This window comes from Pseudonaja textilis, chromosome 2 (assembly GCF_049901715.1).
Source record: "Pseudonaja textilis isolate UNSWEBS1 chromosome 2, rPseTex1.2, whole genome shotgun sequence".
Taxonomy (NCBI): Eukaryota; Metazoa; Chordata; class Lepidosauria; order Squamata; family Elapidae; genus Pseudonaja; species Pseudonaja textilis.
This window is the reverse complement of record NC_141991.1, coordinates 49,809,293-49,830,489: the sequence shown is the minus strand read 5'-3', so window position 1 is coordinate 49,830,489 and position 21,197 is coordinate 49,809,293. Positions and strand designations below refer to the sequence as shown.

Genomic DNA, 21,197 nt, shown 5'->3' with positions numbered 1-21,197 from the left:
TATCCCCTATATTTCTAGAATAGGTATTCCAAAATTATGTCATACCCTATTGCAAGTACATTATAAAGCAAAAAAAAGTTTAAAAATACCTAACTGAAAGTGGCATATATAATACATAGGTGCTAAACAGTATTTTTATGGTATTAAAAAAAACCGAGATGGCAAACCATTTATGGCAAAACTAGATAAAAATAAATATTCGCACATATTTCTCAACTAGAGTCTGTGTTAACTTTCAGACTGGGTTTCATACACAACACTGCAGTAGCCTACCATGTCTATGAGGTACCCTTCATGACCAAGGTTGTTTGCAGATTGTTAGTAAGTGTCACTAATTTTAATAATGCCAATGAGGCACTGCTAGCCTAGATCAACATTCATCACAATTCTAGTTTACTATTGATACCATCTAAACATTTTATCTGGTAAAATCCCTAGACATTCCTGCACAGACTATTATGTTCCTGCATTGAAAACCATTATGCTACATATATTTTATATAGTGTAGTATGAACTAATTATAAATAAAAGTCAAGAGACCTTCCAAATATGGGAAGTGTTTCAGGAATACATAAATGTTGGGGTTATTTCCACAGCACTGAGCAAAGGATTAAGGCTAAAAATAGGCAACCTAGAATTGTCAATAATGTCATAAAAGATACTAAAATTGAGAAATGTAGCCTCTGTTTCAGATATAAATTACTGGTGGGGTAACTAAAATGAAATAGAAAGGTTTTGCTGTGGACACACTATTTCTCAAACAGTTTCCATATTTTACTTTCAAAATTTCTAATTGTTCAACATGGTTAAAAGAATATGAATACAGATGCTAGTAGTGGACAATGGGGGTGGGGAAAGACAGAGGTCTACATTAGTTTAAATTAGCACTGGATGAAATTAAAAATGACAGACCAAAACCTTTTAGTGAAAAAAATACATCATAGAAAACCACATTGGATCACTCTTCTGTAGGATACTCCTGAAATTAAGAACTGAAGGGATGAAAAATATCCCTGAAATCAAACCAATTTTTCTCAGTAAAATCCAGAATCCCTGAGGTGTATTGGAGAAACAGACCACCCACCAGAGTTGCAAAGAAAAGTCTATATTTAGTTTTGCTTCATGTTTGTCACAGCTAGGCCCAAAATAAATCATTTCAATTTTCAAACATAGCAGACACTGCAAGATCACAGAAGTATGGAGCTACTTTCAGTTTTGCACAGAATTCTTATGTAAAAATGCATAATTGAAATAATTGCTTCCAAGTGCTCAAGAAAATGCCAAGAGAATGATGAAAAATGTAAGAATGAAGGGGTAGATAGTATGGGAGCAAAAATGTTAAAATATGGATGTGGTTTGCTTTTGGATTGGTTCTGTGATTTGTTTGTTTGTAAATACGCAGCTGTGCCCGAAGATTGGAAGAATGCTGTTATTGTTCACTTGCACAAAAGGAAACTTAACGTGAATGTGAGATAAACAAACTAGAATTTGTTAAGTGTCTAGAAAATTTTGTTTTGCAGAACTTGGATTGAAAGGGTACAAGAAGCACAACATCTGGAAAGTGCAATATAGCTAAAATTATTGTTGTACGCATTGTGACAAAAGTCTGTGATAAAATGAATAGGTGTGAATTATGAATTTTTTTGTGCATGGAGTTAAGACTTGGATGCTGAATAGAGCATGGATGGTACACGATAGAACTAAATTATGTGCAAGAATAGATTGAATGCTTAGTTAATGGTATAATGTTGAGCAAAGAATAAATGTAGTGTCCCCTTGTTTGTTTAAGGTTATTGATCAGCTTTCTGCTTAACATTTGAATTAGGCTTCCCTTCCCATATTTTTTTTTTCAATTGATATTGTACATATTTTCCAAATTGCCAAAAGTATGATTTCTCTCTCCAGTATATGAGCAAAGAACTATAATCTTATTCGTGATTTGCAAAGTGGATAAACTCTCCTTTTAATTAAGCTTGGTTTCCTAAATAGACATGTAATGTCAAAATTGTTTTTGTTATCTGCCTCAGCAGAAAGCTGGCATAAGTAGAGCTTCTCCCAGACAAGCTATGCTAAGGAGGCTTATTAGTCAAGGTAGGAATTGCCATTACGAAACAATTCTAATCACATTCAAATTTTTGCACCTCTTTTTCCAACCACAAGAGGTAACAGTCTGAATGCATCCTTTTGGGAACAAGGGATAATTTCTGCCTCTGTTTCTCTGTATTGTTAGAGGTGTAGTCTAATTTCAGGCTATTTTTGCCTGTAACCTTCAGAAAATTGATTCTCACATTTTTCTTGGTAGCACTGAGGAAGTTTACTATTCAATTCTTTCAGTTTTTTGTTTTAATTTTCCAATTCACTCTATAAACATGGGGTTATCTGATGAACTCTCATTTAACTACAGGTAGTCCTTGACTTATGACCACAATCGAGCCCAACATTTCTGTTGTTAAGTGAGACATTTAAGTGAGCTTTAACCCATTTACCACCTTTCTTGCCATAGTTATGTAAAACATCGCAATTGTTCAGTTAGTAACACAACTGTTTAGTGAACCTGGCTTTCCCATTGACTTTTGCTTGTTAGAAGGTTACAAAAGGTGACCACATGACCTTGAAACACTGCAATTGCAGTGCCAAGCACTCCAGTTGCCAAGCATTCCAATTTTGATCACATGACCATGGAGAGGCTGCTACAATCCTAAGTGTGAAAGATGGTCATAACTCACATTTTTCAATGCTGTTGTAACTTCAAAAGGTTACTAAAAGTGGTTGCAAATTAAGGACTACCTGTAACACCCTTCATCAGCCATAACATCCAAAAAATAATTTACTGTCTTTTAGCTCTCTTCTCCCACTTTTTAACTGAGACTACCATCCAGAGTGGCTTTGTGTGATAAAATGAAGGAAAACCCCAAGATATACTACCTAGTCTCCTGAAGAAAACTGGGGAAATAAATTGAATACTTTCATGAAAACCAGATACAATATTGCAGTGTTCTTGGTAAAGTATGGTGCCTGCAAAAAGCTGATTCCAATATTATATTGCATTGTACTGCAATTCTGCCTTTTTCCTCCTTAATGGATTTTGGGGCTGCAGGAAGACAAAAAAAAGATAGGAAAATTAAAATTAAAGCTATCATCTTCACACTGCCCCTACCCACTTGCTCAATATGTTGTCTGTTTAAAATAAAGCAGGAAGATGGAAGAATAAAAGGAAGTGATTGGCTAAATCAATAGAAGTTTTACATTCAGTCCTTCACATTGATTTTTAGAAGGGAAAGTGACTTTAGGGCAAACTATCATCTATCCCTCTTCCTTTACTTGCTGATACTTCCAGCACTGAACCTCTCCTATCCTGGCTCAAAGTGCCTTAGGTTGGAATTTCTAATAAAGGTTAATAGAATAACACCACTGGTGTTATTCGATGGGAAAACTAACAGATGAACTCTGGCAAGGCTACCATTTAAGTTTTTGAAATATCCAATCCAAATTAATTAACCATTATAGATAGAATTGTTCTTCAAAATCAAACCTAAGTACATAAAGGACCCAATTCTCAGATAGGCCAACTCAAACTTTTTTTTTTAATCCAGAATCTTGTTGAGTGATGGCAGAAAATAGCACAAGACACCCTTGCTTATGCCCCCAATTTGATAGTGACAGTCCTAGGCTGCATTAACAGAGAGACATCATCAAGATCACATGAAATGTTAATACCATTTTTTAATGATCTGGTAAGACCAAACTTGAAATATTGCATCCAGTTTTGGTTGCCATGATATAAAAACAATGTTGAGATTCTGGAAAAAGTACAGAGAAAAGCAACAAAAATGATTAGTGGACTGGAGTCTAAAACATACAAAGAATAGTTACTAGAATTGGGTATGTCTAGTTTGATGAAAAAAAGGACTAAGAGTGACATGATAGCAGTGTTCCAATTATCTAAGGGGCTGCCACAAAGAAGAGAAAGTCAACCTATTCTCCAAAGCAGCAGTCGCCAACCAGTGGGCCACAAGAAAATTTTGGTGGGCCGCAGAGAAATATCACCCCCAGAGCACCCCCCGCAAGCAATTAATCCAGGCTGCACAGAAACACAAGGCTGCGCCGCCCACATGGCCCGCGGGAACCCTCCCCACCCACTCACTCCTTACCCGGAAAACTTGCCTGCAAAATTGCTATTTTTCCTTTTTCTGACCATCATCTGTTCTGCTGTACCGGGAGATTTAGTTTAGCTAGAAAGCAGGAAATGATTGGATTTCTTGCTTTCTAGCTAGTCTTTAGATCTTCGGCTCTGTTGTTTAAGCACAGCCGAACCTCCCTTAACACTGAAGGTTCTATTATTCAGTACAGGCTCACGGCAAGCAAATTTTATGTGACAGATTGAGCTAGCTGATGGCAGATAGATAGATCACTGAATGATTCTGTGAGCAACTCAATCTGCCTGCCTGCTTTGCCTGATTTGGGATAAAAGATGCCCTTTTTAATAAAAAATTCAATATTTATATAAATATTTATAATATTTACATACAAGTAATGCCCAGCCAGTCACATGACCAAGCCAAACCCACAAATTAGGCCACACCCACAGAACTGGTTAGTGATCCCTGGGATTTAAAAGTATGAGTTTGGTGGTCCCTGAGGTCCAAAAGGTTGGAGACCCCCGCTCCAAAGCAGAATAAGAAACAATGGATGAAAATTAATCAAGAAGAGAAGCAACCTAGAACTAAGGAGAAATTTCCTGACAGTTAAAACAATTAATCGGTAGATTGACTTGCCTCCAGAAGTTATGGATGCTTGTGAGGATATGTGCAGAGTAACCCTTGTATAAAAAGGATATGCACAAGGAAACAGTTTATGAGAACAGTTATGAATAAATATACAGCCACACAGAGTTCAACAAGTTGTATTAATGTTTACTTGAAGAAATAGCACAGTCCAATAAACAGTCCATGTCATACACATTTTTAACAGTCCAGAAGTACCCAGTTACAAAGTCTTCTTTCTGGTTTCACGTCTTTTTACAGCAGACAAATATCAAACCATAATACAACAGATAACCTTCGATATCAACAGAATATCAAAATAAACAGGGTTAGTCAGTATCGGTCCGTAGTCAGTAAGTATCAAGAGAGATCATCAGTAACAAAGAAAAAGAGAAAGAGAATTAAACCATGATCTATAGCTCCCTCTTATGACAACTTGTAGCATAATTAACCAACCAGAACACAGCATAATACATTACAGTATTTTTCCTTAAAGCTACGAACATATATATTTGCAGTTTATATTTTGTCAACCCAACAACGTTATTTACATATACATAACATTCTTCCCTTTGGGTTGGTCAATATATAATACATTACTTCTTTAATTCATAATTTTTTACAAAATTAATAATTCATAGAATTTCATAGAGATTAGAAGATTCTTTATCTAACTCTACATACAATGCTTGTTTGAACTCTGTTGTATTTACACCTCTCTCTAATTGACCTTCTAGAAAACTCAGTACATGTTTATTTTCTTCCTCTACCTTCCCTATCGAATCTTTTGCAGTTATAGATGGTTCTTCTTTTACTGATTCATCAATATTCCTATCATTTTCATGATCAGTTAATGGAGTTTTTATAATAATACTATGTTTTTTATTATTATATTTTTGTTTAAACTTTCGCCAGCCAACATGCTCCAGAAATTTAGCACTTGCACTCCAATATATATTAGTAGTACTGGGCTCCCAAAATTTAAATAATCTATGATTAGCTCCATAACTTACAAAATACAATTTCTTAGCTCTATATTGTCCCTTTTGCCTTACTTGCGTGGGAATATGAACCCATGATGGGGTTCCAAATGAATGCAAATAACTAAGGTCTGGTTTTCTTCTATGCCAACGAGTAAATGATAATTCACCAGTCGGTAAATTTATTACATTATTCAAAACATGGTTAGCACACATTATTGCCTCATCCCACAGTTGCTCTGATATACCACAATCAGACATCATATTCCTAGCCATAACCTGTAATGTTTGTCTTCTACATTCAATATATGAGTTATGTTGTAGTCTATAAGAATCAGAATGCTCATGTTCAATTCCAGCTTTTCGTAACATGGTTTCAAATTTGTTATTAGTAAATTCAGTATCATTATTTGCAATTAATCTAATAATTTTCTGTTCCTGTTTTCTTTCAGTAAACTTTAGCCAGTTTACAAAATGCTAGTATGTTTCTTGCTTTGTTTTCATTAGGTAACAGAAACCATACCTGGAAAAATGATCCATAATACTCAATATATAACAGGCTCCACCTATACTAGGTTTTCTAGGTCCAATGATATCAGCAAACACAACCTCTAATGGTTTACTGGTTTTCAGTCCATTTACCATATTTTCAGAAATTACCTTGTTTTCCTTTTTATTACACATATTGCAATCTACATATCTTATAAAGATTTTAAATCTATACCAGTAGACAACTCAACAGTTTTCTTGATCATTTTGAAATTTATATGACCCATACGTCTATGGAGCAGATGAATACATTCATCATGAGGCTTCTTATTCTCATAAACTGAGTTAACATTACTTGATGGATCATCATTTATAATAAACAAACCATTTCCCAATCTTGCAGTAATACTTTTACCATGTTTGTCTATTAAACATGTATCTTCCTTAAATGTTACTACAAATCCTGCTTTTTCCATTTCTCTTACAGCTAGCAAATTAAACTTCATTCCAGGTACATACAACATTGGTAAACTTTCATTTATACATGAACAATATGCAGTACCTTCTCCATATGCTTTCATTTTCTATCCATTAGCTAATGATATATGCTATTCACTCTTTCTCATGTTAACAAATTTCTCTTTACTTTTAGTTATACACTGTGATGCTCCACTATCAACTACCCATATATCATGGTTTACATTTGTAGTTATATTTGATATTGCTAAACTAACATTCTTATGAGCTCTCTGTATATTATTCTGTTTCTTACCCTTTTTAAAGTATCTGGCTATATGTCCTTTAGCCCCACAAGAAAAACATTTCCTAACAATATAGGCAGTTGAAGAGAGTTTTTCTTCCTATGGTTGTCTTTCTCTCAGTTGAATTCTATCTTGCCTTCTTCTTGAAACTCTTCTAACAGTCTTCCAGTTATGCAAGTCAACGTAAGTTCATCTCTGTTTAAAACTTCCAGTGAAGACACATAATCATCATAAGTTTCATCCAAAGAAGAAAGAATAATGTAAACTTGCTATAACTCAGAAAAAAATCAGTTCTTTTTCTTGTAGCTCCTGAAAAGTCTTTCTCATAAACTCCAAATGAGCTAACATATTGCCACCTTTTATAAGACGAGCTCAAAACAGTTTACATGTAAGATATATGAGTGCCCCCACACTATCTCGAACATAAATCTTCTTCAGAATGTCCCAGCATCTAGCAGCAGATTCTTGACCATGAATATGGACTAGCTGAGGATCACTCAGTGCCAGTCCAATTATACTAAGAGCCTTTTCATTATCCTGGTTAAATTCAGCTATTTTCTCTTTATCTTCATCATTCGATGGTTCCAAAGTTGTTACATCCAGTGGATTATTCACTACAGTCCACAATCCTTCTTTATGCAGAAGTAGGCTGCACTTCATAGACCAGGAAACAGTTTTTTCCATCCAACAGGGTTATCAGGGATAGACTGGTTGACTGTTCTTGTGCCATTGTAACAATTAACCACAATTAGCTGTCTGAATATGAAACTGTATATTCACACTGGTTCTCAATATCTCTCTGGGCCCATAACCAATGTTAGGATATGTGCAGAGTAACCCTTGTATAAAAAGGATACGCACATGGAAACAGTTTATGAGAACAGTTATGAATAAATATACAGCCACACAGAGTTCAACAAGTTGTATTAATGTTTACTTGAAGAAATAGCACAGTCTAATAAACAGTCCATGTCATACACATTTTTAACAGTCCAGAAATATCCAGTTATAAAGTCTTCTTACTGGTTTCACGTCTTTTTACAGCAGACAAATATCAAACCATAATACAAGAGATAACCTTCGATATCCACAGAATATAAAAATAAACAGGGTTAGTCAGTATCAGTCTGTAGTCAGTAAGTAAGTATCAAGAGAGATCATCAGTAACAAAGAGAAAGAGAATTAAACCATGATCTATAGCTCCCTCTTATGGCAACTTGTAGCATAATTAACCAGCCAGAACACAGCATAATACATTACAGTATTTTTCCTTAAAGCTACAAACATATATATTTGTAGTTTATATTTTGTCAACCCATCTATGTTATTTACATATACATAACAATGCTCCAACACTGGAGGTTTTTAAGAAGAGATTGGACAACTATTTATCTGAAATATTATAGGGTTTCCTGGTTGAGCAGAAGGTTGGACTAGAAAACCTCTAAGGTCTCTTCCAATCCTGTTATTCTGTATTCTGTTATAGTATTTTTTTAAACTTAACCATGTAGACTTCATCTCCCAGAGTTCAGCATGCTGGCTGGAGAATTCTGCGTGTTGAAGTCCACATGCCTTAAAGTGGTAACACTGATACATTGTGTCAATGCTGCTCTTCAGGAGGTGACAAACATCATGTTTTAGGGATGTAGTTTAACATCCTTAAATGTCATGTTTTAGAGATGTAGTTTAATATTAGGATCTTTAGCTCTATTTCTTCTAATGATTATATTATCACATGAGGTATTTTAACTCCATATAACACTATAACAAGAGATCTAATATATATATGAACTAAAGAATGTTTAAATATCTGAGGTGCCATCATATGAGCCACGGTGGTGTAGTGGTTAGAGTGCAGTACTGCGGGCTACTTCTGCTGCCTGCCGGCTGCCTGCAATTGGACCGTTCAAATCTCCCTAGACTCAAGGTTGATTCAGCCTTCCATCTTTCCGGAAGTGGGTAAAATGAGGACCCAAATTGTTGGGGGAAATATGCTGACTCTGTAAACCACTTAGAGAGGGCTGTAAAGCACTGTGAAGCAGTAAAGCAGTATATAAGTCTAAGTACTATTACTATTGTTATATAAAAAATTGCTATTCATCCTCTTTTTAAAACATTCTTTAAGGGGCAGATATATAATTATATTTTTGTTGAATTTCATTTTGTATCCTAAGAAGTATATTTCAAATTTTGAAAAAACACCTAGATCTAAGGATTTCCCCAAAACAGGTACTGTAATCTCATTTCATAGTTCACATACATAACCAATATTTAATTTTACTTTTTTACTACCTTTCCAGCTGGCTGACATGGGATGTGGTGGGTATGCCTTGCCTACTGGTTCTATCTCTGCCTCCTATGCCATTTCTTACAAAACTGTTCAGCTGTCTGACACAAAAGACTGGATCTTGGGGAGCGGGGTATTTCTTATTTTATTTTTAACAGGTTGGTAGGAAAGGATGTCCATTTTGTTTGGATGAAATACCAATCTGTCACTGTAACCAAAGCAGAGCACAGGGTTGAAATGTGGAGCAGGGTTTCTTAAACTGGCCATTTCCAGATTGTTTATACATAGGAGACAAACAACTAAAGGCTACATTGCAGAAAACCCAAAGATTCTCAGACTGGATTTTTTTTAAAGACTATTCTGAAACTGATCTGAAGAGACAGACATAACACATCATCTGTTATCAGGGATAATAGAGGTCACACCAAAGCACACAATCATCTATTGCAGGAAAATCAATTTTGTGAAAAGCCATGCCTTCCCGTAGATAATGATTTTAGTTTCAGGTTTTGAAAAGCTACAAATTAACCCTGAAAGAACAGGTGGCAGAAACAGAGTTGACCTCTCTGCATCCCAAATCTTTCATCTTCTATTGTGTCCCACTCAGGTTGCTATTTTAGACAAAATAAAGTTGAATTAACAAAGTTCTTTACAGGAGAAACAGCTTTGAACACTCATTTTAGAGGATGTTATATTTCGCTATTTTTTTCTCTTCTTTCCCTTTTAAACATCCATTAAAAATAGATGTTTAAAATGACAATGTTAAACAAACAAAGCTAACTAACTAACTAACCAATCAATCTTGTGACAATGGATTTGTTTACTACTCTACAGTCTGAAAATAAAATGTTTCAACTTTGTTATGCCACACATAAAATAGCCTTTGGAAAATTATCAGGTCCTGTCCCTTGTTTCTCAAAAAACATGATTGATCTGTTTGCTATAACTTGTATCATTTTCCACTGAAATATTTAAATATTAAAATTAAATTACAGTTTAATTTAAACAATTTTTTACTTCAGTAAAATAAAAATACACAAGTGCCAGACTCCTAATTGAAATCCCAATCTGAATCTGCTAATATTACCTCTACATCTCAGAGATGAAGACTGCTTCTAGACAAATCTGATATTTCACATTGATTTCATTAACTTCAAAATGTTTCTCATTCTAATCCTCCACTAACCAACCTCTCAACTCCCTCCCTTTCTGTATCTTCCTCAGAACTTACTTCTTTTTATCCAACCCCCTCCCCACCAGTTTGTGTATGAGCCTCCTCTATGTTTTCCAAGCGGCCTAATTGGAACAATATATTCCAGTCTGCCTTATGTTTCGAACTCACATTGCTGCCACAGGAAGGCGTTACGCTCTTCAGAATTAGATCTGAGGGTTTGCTATCTCACCACAGCACAGTACATATGTTGGGCAGATGAGCTGATTTATTTTTGACTCAGGTGTGGTCTAACCCAAACCCTGGGCAGGTAGAGGAGAGGGGGAAGAGACAGTTTTTCCATTTGCATCACTGTAGTACTGTAGAGCTTCTGGGTAACGTGTTTTCCTGTAACTCTTGCCTCAGCCCACCTCCTGGCTCCTGGGCTTCAGCTGATGTTCCTCTCCCTTCACAAGCCCTTAAAAGAAAAAGGCAGCCTGACAGATTCCCCTCATGGCAACCTTTCAGAAGCACATCATTCTGCAGAATCCACCTTAGACTACAGCCAAGACTGTCAGTTCTGCTTCGGCTGCTTTCCGATTCTTGGAATTTTTCCAGACAGCAAGGAAACCCAGCAAAGGAAGCAGGGGTGATGTTGACAACAGCCTTGTCTGCTTCCCATTGTTTCTGGCACAAAGCCAGCTAGCCTGCTACAGACCAGGCTGCTCTTTTCTTGTTTAACTATTTTCAGGTGGAGATCAAGGAAGAAAGAGTCTAGCCATTTCTTTTCCTTCTTTACTTTTGGTTAGAGAAGAGAAAAAGGTATACAGTAATTGATTTTAAATGCAGCGGTGCCTTGCAAAGTATGGTTTTAGCTGTTGGGAACATTACCTAATTGCAAAACTGCTACCATGTTATTGTTTTACCCAGCAAGAACCTTCCACCTCCTAGAAAATTTTCAGAGCAACAGTGGAATAGAGACCACGCATTTCTGCAGCTATTCCTTTGTAACAATTATTCAAATTGTTTGTAAAAAGGTTTTTTTTTTAAAAAAAGTAGATAAACATGGGAATTACATACTAGAAACATAAATGTGTGTGTCCATTCTATTTAGCCCCCCCCGCTTTAGTGCATGTATGTGTATGCATAGAAAGTGGCATCATTTTTGCTCCTTCGTGTAGCTTAGATAAATTACTGAAGAAATTATTATTATTATTGGACTCTCATATTAGTCAGCTTGAAAGAGAATACTGATGGGCTCATACTTTCCTGCCTTGGCATTTCAAGGCCAGCAGAAGACATCTACAATCAGGTTTAAGAGGGACAGGAGAATGAAAGAAGCAGTACTACCATGTAAGAAGGACCTTTAGAAAACAATACACAGTGTTAATTTATGAAATAGATGAATTGGTTAATACAGTAACAGGTAGCCAGAAAATAGAAGGAAATCCCATTCTATAAGATTTAGAAATAGAAAGAGTTATAGGACACCTTGGCCTAGTAATGGAAACAAATGGGTAGAAAAACACAAAAGTTCACAAAAATCAAAGTTTGAGAGGCCATTTAGAAACTGGAACTAAAACCTCTCAGATAGGCTTTTAAAAACTGGAAGGGCGAGCTCCATTTCTGTTTTTGCCTTCTGCTTCTGTTCCTGTTTGAGCTCCAGCTATGGCTAAAAACCAGGGTGAACTTGGGAAAGCAAAGTGCCTATTTGAATATGAATTTCCTTTAGGGTTTGGGTTGAATTAACCTTATCTTCTCATTTTTTCCCTTTTTTGTGTCTATTTTTAGTTCTTTAACTTTGATTGACATATTGTAATAATGGCATAAATTCTTAATGCATCAGTGGCAATTATTTTGAGTAAAGAAGATTCTTATTGAAGCAACCTATTCAAGGAAGAGATTATTGCCACTTGTGTGAGCTAACTGAACTCAGGCCAATGTTATTCAGATCTGCACATACATGCATATGCACCATTGTACAGATCTACACAAAAATTATGACATTTCTCCAAGATACCAATCTATCACTAGAGTGCACTCCTAAATTTTCACAATGTTTTGGTCTTTGCTTAACCAAGATTACTTTGTGTAGCTTGGTGATGGCACTGTTCAAATTACAACCTTACAATTACACAATTACAAACTGTGATGCTCTGAAGACCTTGAGGATAGTTTTGCATCATCAGCATCTACAAAGTTTTATATTAAGTCCACAATTATTATTTTTGTTTAAAAAATCCTTTAATGATTAACAAATCTCTTGATTGAGGGCAAAAAAAGGATGGAACGGCAGAGAATGAAGTGGCTGGATGGAGTCACTGAAGCAGTAGGTGTGAGCTTAAATGGACTCTGGGGGATGGTAGAGGACAGGAAGGACTGGAGGAACGTTGTCCATGGGGTCACGATGGATCAGACATGACTTAGCAACTAACAACAACAACAACATCAAAACTCTTAAAAAGTGTTCTAGTTAGGGGCTTTGATGCTATTGTTGTAAAAAGAAATAATCTTATTTCAGGTTAAATTCAGTTCCTTGTGATTTCAAGGATACGTTCATGTTATTCTTTTAGCAGTAATATGGAAGTGTTTTTCTTATTTTTTATTGCAGGATTTTTTCAACTTTCCAAAAGCTACAGTTCTGGAATTTCCTGGAGATTTCCCATCAAAGGTTAAGCAGGTTTACTATACATATATTAAATGCAGAAAGTATTAATATATAGGTCATTTCCAACTTTTCTTTATCTGTATTTGCATCCCTGTTTTTATTTAAAAACAGGATGGTGACAAGATGAAAAACATGCAAATTTATTGCTTTAAGTAGCATTCAGTCTCCTTTGATGTCCACAATTGACACTCCCTAAATATGAACCCACAGAGTTGAAGCTTACTATCATTATGAATCTAGGTTACAGTGTATAAAATGGTTCTCCTTCTTCAGTCTTTATCCCATTATATTGCAGTTCAAAATTCCTGATTTTAGATGGAGTCACAAAACTGAAAAATTGTGAAATTATATGTATTATTAACTTTCCATGTATTTGGTTTAGTAATAACATACAATATATTGTATGTTATGAAAAAGCCTTGTGCCCATTTTAATGAAATCTACTGACTAAATTAATACATATACTAATAAATAAAGACAATGGAAGCAATTTATGACTGCACATCTGTTCACTTCATTTTGAGATGTAATTTCTCTAACTGATATTTGTGAAAGTATCATTGTAACCAGAATTTCCAACATTAACTGACAACAAAAAATGTTAGATACGAAGATAAAGAAAAAAGCTCTGCAATTAAATGGGCAATCAAAATAATTCTTCCTTACCAAAGAGCCCTAAAAGTTTAGAAAAGTGTCTTGAACTGGACATCAGTATTCTTTTCTATACTCTAGAAAATAAGAGCATAGAACTTGGATGGAACAATTAATCTAAACTATATGGCATTGAAGCAGACTAGGAGAACTACATCTTCCACTATTGGGTTGAGCATCTCTCAACCCAATAAAAATCAGATGACTTAGCAGGCTCAGCCGAAAAAGGTAATTTATTTACAAGCTGAGCTGGCACAGACCGAATTCGTAAGCAGTGCTTGGCTTGTATAGCTTTTAATACTACTCTTCATTACTTTTTTTTTATTTTATAAAATAAAGTAGCTCTTTCTGGAACTGAAAAATACAATAAAATTGTAATAAGATATTGCTTTCTTCCGATGTTCTCATTCATATACACTTTCCCTCCCTATTTCCATTTCAGGTGTATATGCAAACCATTCTTGAATTATTTAGCTACACAGTCCAAATTTCTTATACACACCTATATCAATCTACTTTTCCTGGTAAGCCTCCTTTCAAATTCTTATGATTTTATATCATGCCACAAAGATGTGCTCCTAGGAACGAGCAAGATTTGTTCCAACAAATTTCAACAACTGTCTAATGATGACTTGTTATACGGTACTTTACAATACTTTCTGATATTGTAATAATAATTTTGATATATTGATATGAGTTTTCCAAAATACCAACTTGTATGGACAATATAAGATTATAGTACTCTTATAATAAAATCAAGAATATCATTTAAGACTAAATACATGAATCACACTTTTAAACGCAGGACTGTAATATCACATTCTTTACTTCGCTAACATTTTTTAAAGCTATAGACATAATTTCAACCTGTTTCAAATACTAATGGCAAATGAGAGAGTGATATTTTCTAGGTATTTAGCTACTTTCTTTAATAATCTAATACTCTTTAACCAGGAGAAACCAGAAAACCATGAGTTCTAGTCTTTTTTAACCATGAAAGCCAGTTGGGTGACTTTGGACCAGGGTTGTTGTAGTAGGGAAAATAGGAGGCATGTTTGCTGCCTTGAGTTACTTCGAAGTAATAAGGGTGAGTTAAAATCAAAAGTAAATCAATAAATAAACTGGTACTAATTTCACTTATAAAATCATAAATGATTTTGATCAGATTTGAATAATCACAAATCCAAATGTGCAGTATTCATATTCTTGCATGCAATCACTTTGCTCTTTCCTTTTTGCAAGTGAATAAGCTGTGAGGCTTTTGTAGACCACTTGTTTTATGTTCCAGCAGGGAATGTATTAATAGCCCCCCAACTTCAAACCATGGTTCAATTTTTTTGTTTTTTTGGAAACCATAAAAAATAGTTTCCCACTTACAGCATAATGGAAAGCTATAATTAACCATTTCCTGGCTTTTCTTGCTCACCTGCACAAAGAATGAACTGAAACAACTGCCTGTGAAATACAGGAAACATATTCTTATTTTAGACTACAAAATGGAGATTTGTCAAGTTATGTGGATATCGTACTCTATAATTTCAAAAATCTATGCATTTATTATTTTTAAAAATTCTTAAGAGAAAACATCACTATAATTAGAATAGTGAAATACAAAAATCACATCTTCAGGACTCATCTTCACTTAAAAGTACAAAATGTAATTTTCAACCTCAAGGGTCAAAATTATTATTCTTAAAAAAATTAGACTTTTTGACAGATATGGAACAATTACAGCTTCTTTAAAGCATACATGTTAAAAACTATTTTTAACTAATTCAAAGAAGTCAGTTCTAGAGCTTATATTTCATGCAATTATGCATCAAAAACAATACAAAATGTAATATAATGCTTATTAAAATATAACAAAATGCAAAGAACTTTGCAAAGTAATATATTTTATAAGACATAATGGCAAAATATTAAGCTGATACTTAAAAGAAATGACTAATTGTCAAAAAGTTATGAGATGTATCAAGTTAACATAAATAATGTTTAAAAGTTGCAGAAAACTACTTGCATAGTAAATTATCTCAAAATTACATACATAAAACAATATGTCTTCAATATTATCATTCATTCTTTTAGCCTACTTGTTTGCTAGTAGGGTTGCCAGATTATAATAATTTATCAATATTAAGTCAATATTAAAATCCTTAAGAATTTTAAGTATATAGTAAAGATTTATAATATTTGCCTTTTCTACCTATGAAAAATATCACTGTGTATTTTACTAAATCAAACCAATAATATTAGACAATTAAACACACATTAATACTTCTCAACTATCTACTGTACTGCAGCAATTAATCCTGTTTTTTAAGAAAGTATATTCTGTGTCTATGAGTGTGCATCACTGCACTGTTCCATTTGTATAAAGCCTCTCAGTGCAAAATATGACATCAATATCCACCTCTGAGGTTCTGAGTCATTGTTCTCCCCTCCTCTAATGTAGATTCTTTTGATTAGAAAACTACTCTGAAGCATTTCAAATATTTAAAAAACATACCTCTAGCTCTCGTGCTGAAACGCTTGCTGTCTGTACTTCCAAGCCACAATTTGCTCTCTTGACTGTGAAATAAAAGGGATAATCCTTTGCCACCATGGTGGCTGAAGTGGGAGCAGTTTCGGAGATCACTGCTGATTCTGTAGTCTACTGAATACTGAAAGGAAAGCCAAGTTTTCTCTTCACAGCCTGTGAGGCATTTAGCAGCTTGGCGTTTGAACCTCCTCCTGCTGCTGCATTATCAATGACAACTCTTGTATCCCACAGAAACAGGAAGCAGAACAGCACTTGAATGTGTCAAGAAAGTGTAACAGAATACAGCTTATTCCTGAGATCCACCCACTTGACACTGGATGGGAGGAGAATGGCTGACATACATCAGTTTACATCAGCAATATACAGCAATATACTCAAAGCATATTCAGAAGTCAGTGAAAAAACTGCACTAAAACCATATATATTCAGAAAGCAGAGAAAAACAAGACAGACTGCTCATAGACCTCATCTGTTTAAAAATACTGTGTGTGAATAATGAACGTTTACATCTAAAGTGTAACATCCAAGAGTATTAGCATATATGTACACACAAAAAGAAAGTTAGAATTCTGTATCCTTAGTTCTACATTTTTATAAAGATCGTTGACATATACAATTCCTCCTCCATCCCTCCCCACTAAAATGGTACACTCTCCTCAATCATAAGTTATCTTATGAAAACAGATTTTGAAGATGGCATATCAAATATTTACATATACACACATGCACGCACTCATTCAAACATACATAGGCACAAACTACATTTATGTGAGTAGTGTTAATTATGTATATGCACTTAAAAAATTAAATGTCTTTATAGATACGCCACTTCAATATTACTTTCTGAACTGTACTTATTGAAGTAGTGATTTACTGGGGGGGAAACAACTCAAACACTTGTTTATCTACCATTGTTGCCTTTTCTCATTTATATATATAAAAAATTATTTGTATTAAACTTTTCCCATTAGCTGTTTAAAGTGCAATTGCAAAACATCATATTCAGGGTGCAAGAAAAATAATTGTGATTTAAGCTATCAGAAAAGGAAAAATAACTTTTTAAAAACATTACAGAGGAAATTGCAAAAGTTGCAAAAGTTATCAAGAATAGTGTATGATTTACTAAAGATATGGACTGTTATGTATTTTTTTTAAAAGTGTAACCAAATTACAGCACTTAATTCTTATAAGTTTTGTAAACAAATATTTTAAGGAGGCTTTAAACCTAAATTAAACTTTGCATTTTCAGATATTTTTCCATTGGATATGTTCTGTCTTTTTATCTAGTGATTTGGCCAACACATTTTTCTTAGAGGTAGCTTGTTTTAAAAGTGTAGAATCAATTTTTGGGGAATATGTTTTAACTTGTTATTAATAAATCTAGAATTCCCAAGAAAATTGAGAAAAAATGTAAATATTCCCATTCTATTGTCAGACAAGACTACATATTGTTATAACAATCTATCTTTTCCAAAGTCTTAAATCATTCAGCACTGAGTATTTTTTTTTTCTCATCCTGGGATCTGGATGCTAAACACTTTTTCTCTGCAAATTCAATACAATGCCTTCTTACTACAGTGCAAAATAAAGCTGATACAAGGTCATTTATGAGAATTTGAGAATTATACAATATTTATTTCAGAATTTGAATGCGGGTCTTGGAGAAACTCCAAATTAGGAAACGTAAGAGACACCCGGAGCAGTCCTGGAAGAAAACAGAACCTCATCTAAATATAGGAAAGAGCTTTTCTTAAAGATTACCTATTAGCAATAAGGCCAGTAAAATTATTATATCTTCAGAAAGATGGCAGGTAGCCCTGATCATCTAGGGTTCAGGAAAACACTTACAGGATGGCTGGGAGGACTGTTCTACACTTCTATTAATTAAAGTTACTCAGATTCAGTTGGAGTTGGAATCTGAATATATAGATCCTTTGGACTTGCATCAGGTATGGTCTCACCAAATAATTTGATGATTCAGATGAAGCAGATTAGGATCTTTGGAATTATGAGTTCATCTCTCTGTTTTTCAGATTAAGGTTCACTCCTTTTAAGAGCTAAGAGTTAAGGACTCTCAAGAGGTAGAGAATGCTTATTTGAGAGAAATGTTATTTCCTCATCTAGAAAGAGGAGGTTGTCCTCTTTGATACTTTCTCCTCAAGACCAACAGAACTGCATAATTTTCATCCATTTGAAGGAAGGTAGTTTGGTTTACAGCTGCAGAAGGCCTTGGAGGAAGCAGATTATCTGTATCTCTTTCAGTTGGGATTAACGAAACTTAACTCATGATAACTTACATAATCTCCCATTTGGATTAGTGTAATGCATATTACATGGAGCTTTCCCCCGAAGAGAATTCAGAGGCTGCAACTAACAGAAGGACATCCTGCATGGCTCTTCTATCACCAAGTGTCATCTTACTAGACCCCAAAGCCATAATCTATCTGTTGCATCATCTGCTCTACGGAACTGCATCCCACCAGATTTGAATGGCCTTGACCTTGTTGGCCTTTTGCAAGGCATTACAGACTTCGCTGTTCCCACAGGCATTTGGGCTGGAAAATTAAGCAGGCTCTGCTGGTTGATCTGGTTGGCTGTTGTTTTACTGCTTGTAAACTAGAATTATTTTTAGATCTCAGAGATAAGCTATGTTGATTATTCAAGTTGTTTTTATTTTTACTGCTTTTGGTTTTAATCCTTTGTATACTGCCCAGAGCAACTGATGTGAGACGGGTGACCATTAGATAACTCAAATTAATAAGGGAGTGGATAAAACGTAATGCTAGTTAATACTGGCCCATGAAAATAAACTTTTAAAGGGAGGCGGTCTCAGGAGCAAATGCTAAGAAATTGCTTTCAGAGAGAATGGAAGGGAGAGAGAAGTAAAGTTCTAAAACAAATTATAAAAAGTAAGGAGGGAGAGTTTTTGTGGGGGAAAAATGGAAACCAGCTTAGAAGAGGAAGAACTGTCTCTGGAGAAGAAATCCAGGCACCATTACATCTCATAGGCTGGATCATGGATCTATCTCATCAATAGCTCTAAGGGGCAAGCAAGAATAGGACACTGGCAGGGTAGAAAGTAGAAACAAGGAACTGTAATATCCTTTTGTGCTGTATCAGATCCTATCTTCCTTTTAACCTTCCTTTTAATCTGAACAGCATAGCAAGATTTAACTGAATTTACATGACAAATAAGCACAGATTGATTTTTAATATATTAATCAAACTTATACACCACCCATCTCACTAATTAGTCTTTTACAAAACAGCATTCAGTAAACCAGAGGTACTTTTCTGCTTTCCATCACTGTTTCCCATCCTCATTTTTGGAACGGTTTTTTCAGAAAAATTAAACTTCCTTTATTCTTACAATTTGAGTGGAGCCTGACATTTGCTTTCTACAGATTTCTAAGTCATCCTCCTCCCCTCTGTTTTAAGGGAAGGCCCTTGACTCTTCCCATGGTTGTCCCATGTCCCTTTTCAATTTCTTCCACTTATTTCTCTGTTCATTGAGGTCTTTTCCTGGGAATGCTCCTTCCCATTACTCAAGGAATCTGTTTATTCCCTGATTCTGGTGTGTCTATTTAGGTGTGTCCTGTCCATCTCAGATATCATACATAGATACATTCACCACAAAACAACTGACATTAAATACAAACCAGGTCAGAAAGTCAATACGATTGTTAAAGAAGAAGAGGGTGATGCATTGATGCAAAATTAATATGATTTTTCTATGTATAATTTATCTACTCAATCTTGGATTTTTAATTCCCATCTCAATCATTTATATGAATTCACTGTTATCATCTGACACTGTTACATGCAAATCCTAGTTTATATTATAGGTAATTTTTCGGTTATGACAGCAAATGGAGCTGGCACTAAGTGATGCAATCATAAAGCACAATATCATATGACCTTAGGCTTAGATAATTCTTATCAATGTCTTAGCAATCCATGCAGTTGCCAGCATCATAAGCCTAAGGCTTGTGGGTTGATAAATGGGAACTGGCAGGAATCCCAGGTAAGGAGCAAGGGAGGGAAGTGTGACAGGGGTTGTGGGAGGCTCTTGGAGGTCCAGTGAAAACCACATGCAAGTTAGAAGAAAGGGTGCTTTGGTGCAGTAGGAACACAGGGAGGCACAGAGAAGGCAGATGCAAATTGGTGCAAGTGCAAGGAGACCAAGGGAAGAAGAGCACAGGCTGGCACAAGTACAAGGCAGCTGAGCAAAGAAAAGTGGGGTCAGTGCTAGTGCCCAGAAGCTGAGGGAAGGAGAGCACTGCATGGTGCACAGGAAGGTCAGGGAAGTACATACCAGAGTGATTTGCAATCTTCTGTACTGGCTTCCCCATTGACTTTGCTTTTGGGAAACTCTCAGAGAAGGTTTCAAATGGTGATCACATGACCACAAAATGCTGCAACTTAAGTGTGAGCTGTTAGCAAATGCCTGAATCACAATCACATGACCGTTGGAGTACTGTGACAGCCAGATCTTTGAGAACTGGTCATAAATACTACTTGGTCGGCGCCATTGCAACTTCAACAATTGCTGAACAAGTGATTGGTAAGCGAGAACTACCTGTACAATAAGTGTAAATGTAGGTCACAACTGATTAATAATTAAGTTTTATTTAAATGATACTTTGTTCAAGGTTATCATGTATAAGTCATATACACAAATGACATCATAACCACAGAATGTTGAAACACATGAAAAAAAATTGGGCTAAATTAGGTTCTGAAGATCAGAAGAGGGATTTTCAAGCTTTTTTGTTTGGTAATTATTTAAGTGCCAGCAGACTCCAGACTGACTCTGAGGAGCTCAAAATAAAAGAACCAATTTTATGCAAGACAAAAGTTTACATATTTATAAGCATTATTTTATTAATCATTTATGGTAATTTTTAAA

General features: G+C 35.0%; 1 protein-coding gene across 4 annotated transcripts in view; it reads right to left on the bottom strand.

The window, feature by feature from the left end:
• ARHGEF3 (Rho guanine nucleotide exchange factor 3) overlaps positions 1-21,197 on the bottom strand; it is a 139,188-nt gene that overhangs the window by 26,830 nt on the left and 91,161 nt on the right. Inside the window, exon 1 of one of the 4 annotated variants that reach the window (XM_026723751.2) lies at positions 16,256-16,582. The exons of 2 other annotated variants lie outside the window; for them this stretch is intronic. In XM_026723751.2, coding sequence (XP_026579536.2) covers positions 16,256-16,351 — 96 coding nt within the window. In that variant the 5' untranslated portion in view covers positions 16,352-16,582. Of the gene's footprint in view, positions 1-16,255; positions 16,583-21,197 lie in introns of those variants that run through there. One more of the 4 variants, XM_087923849.1, reaches the window with a different exon arrangement.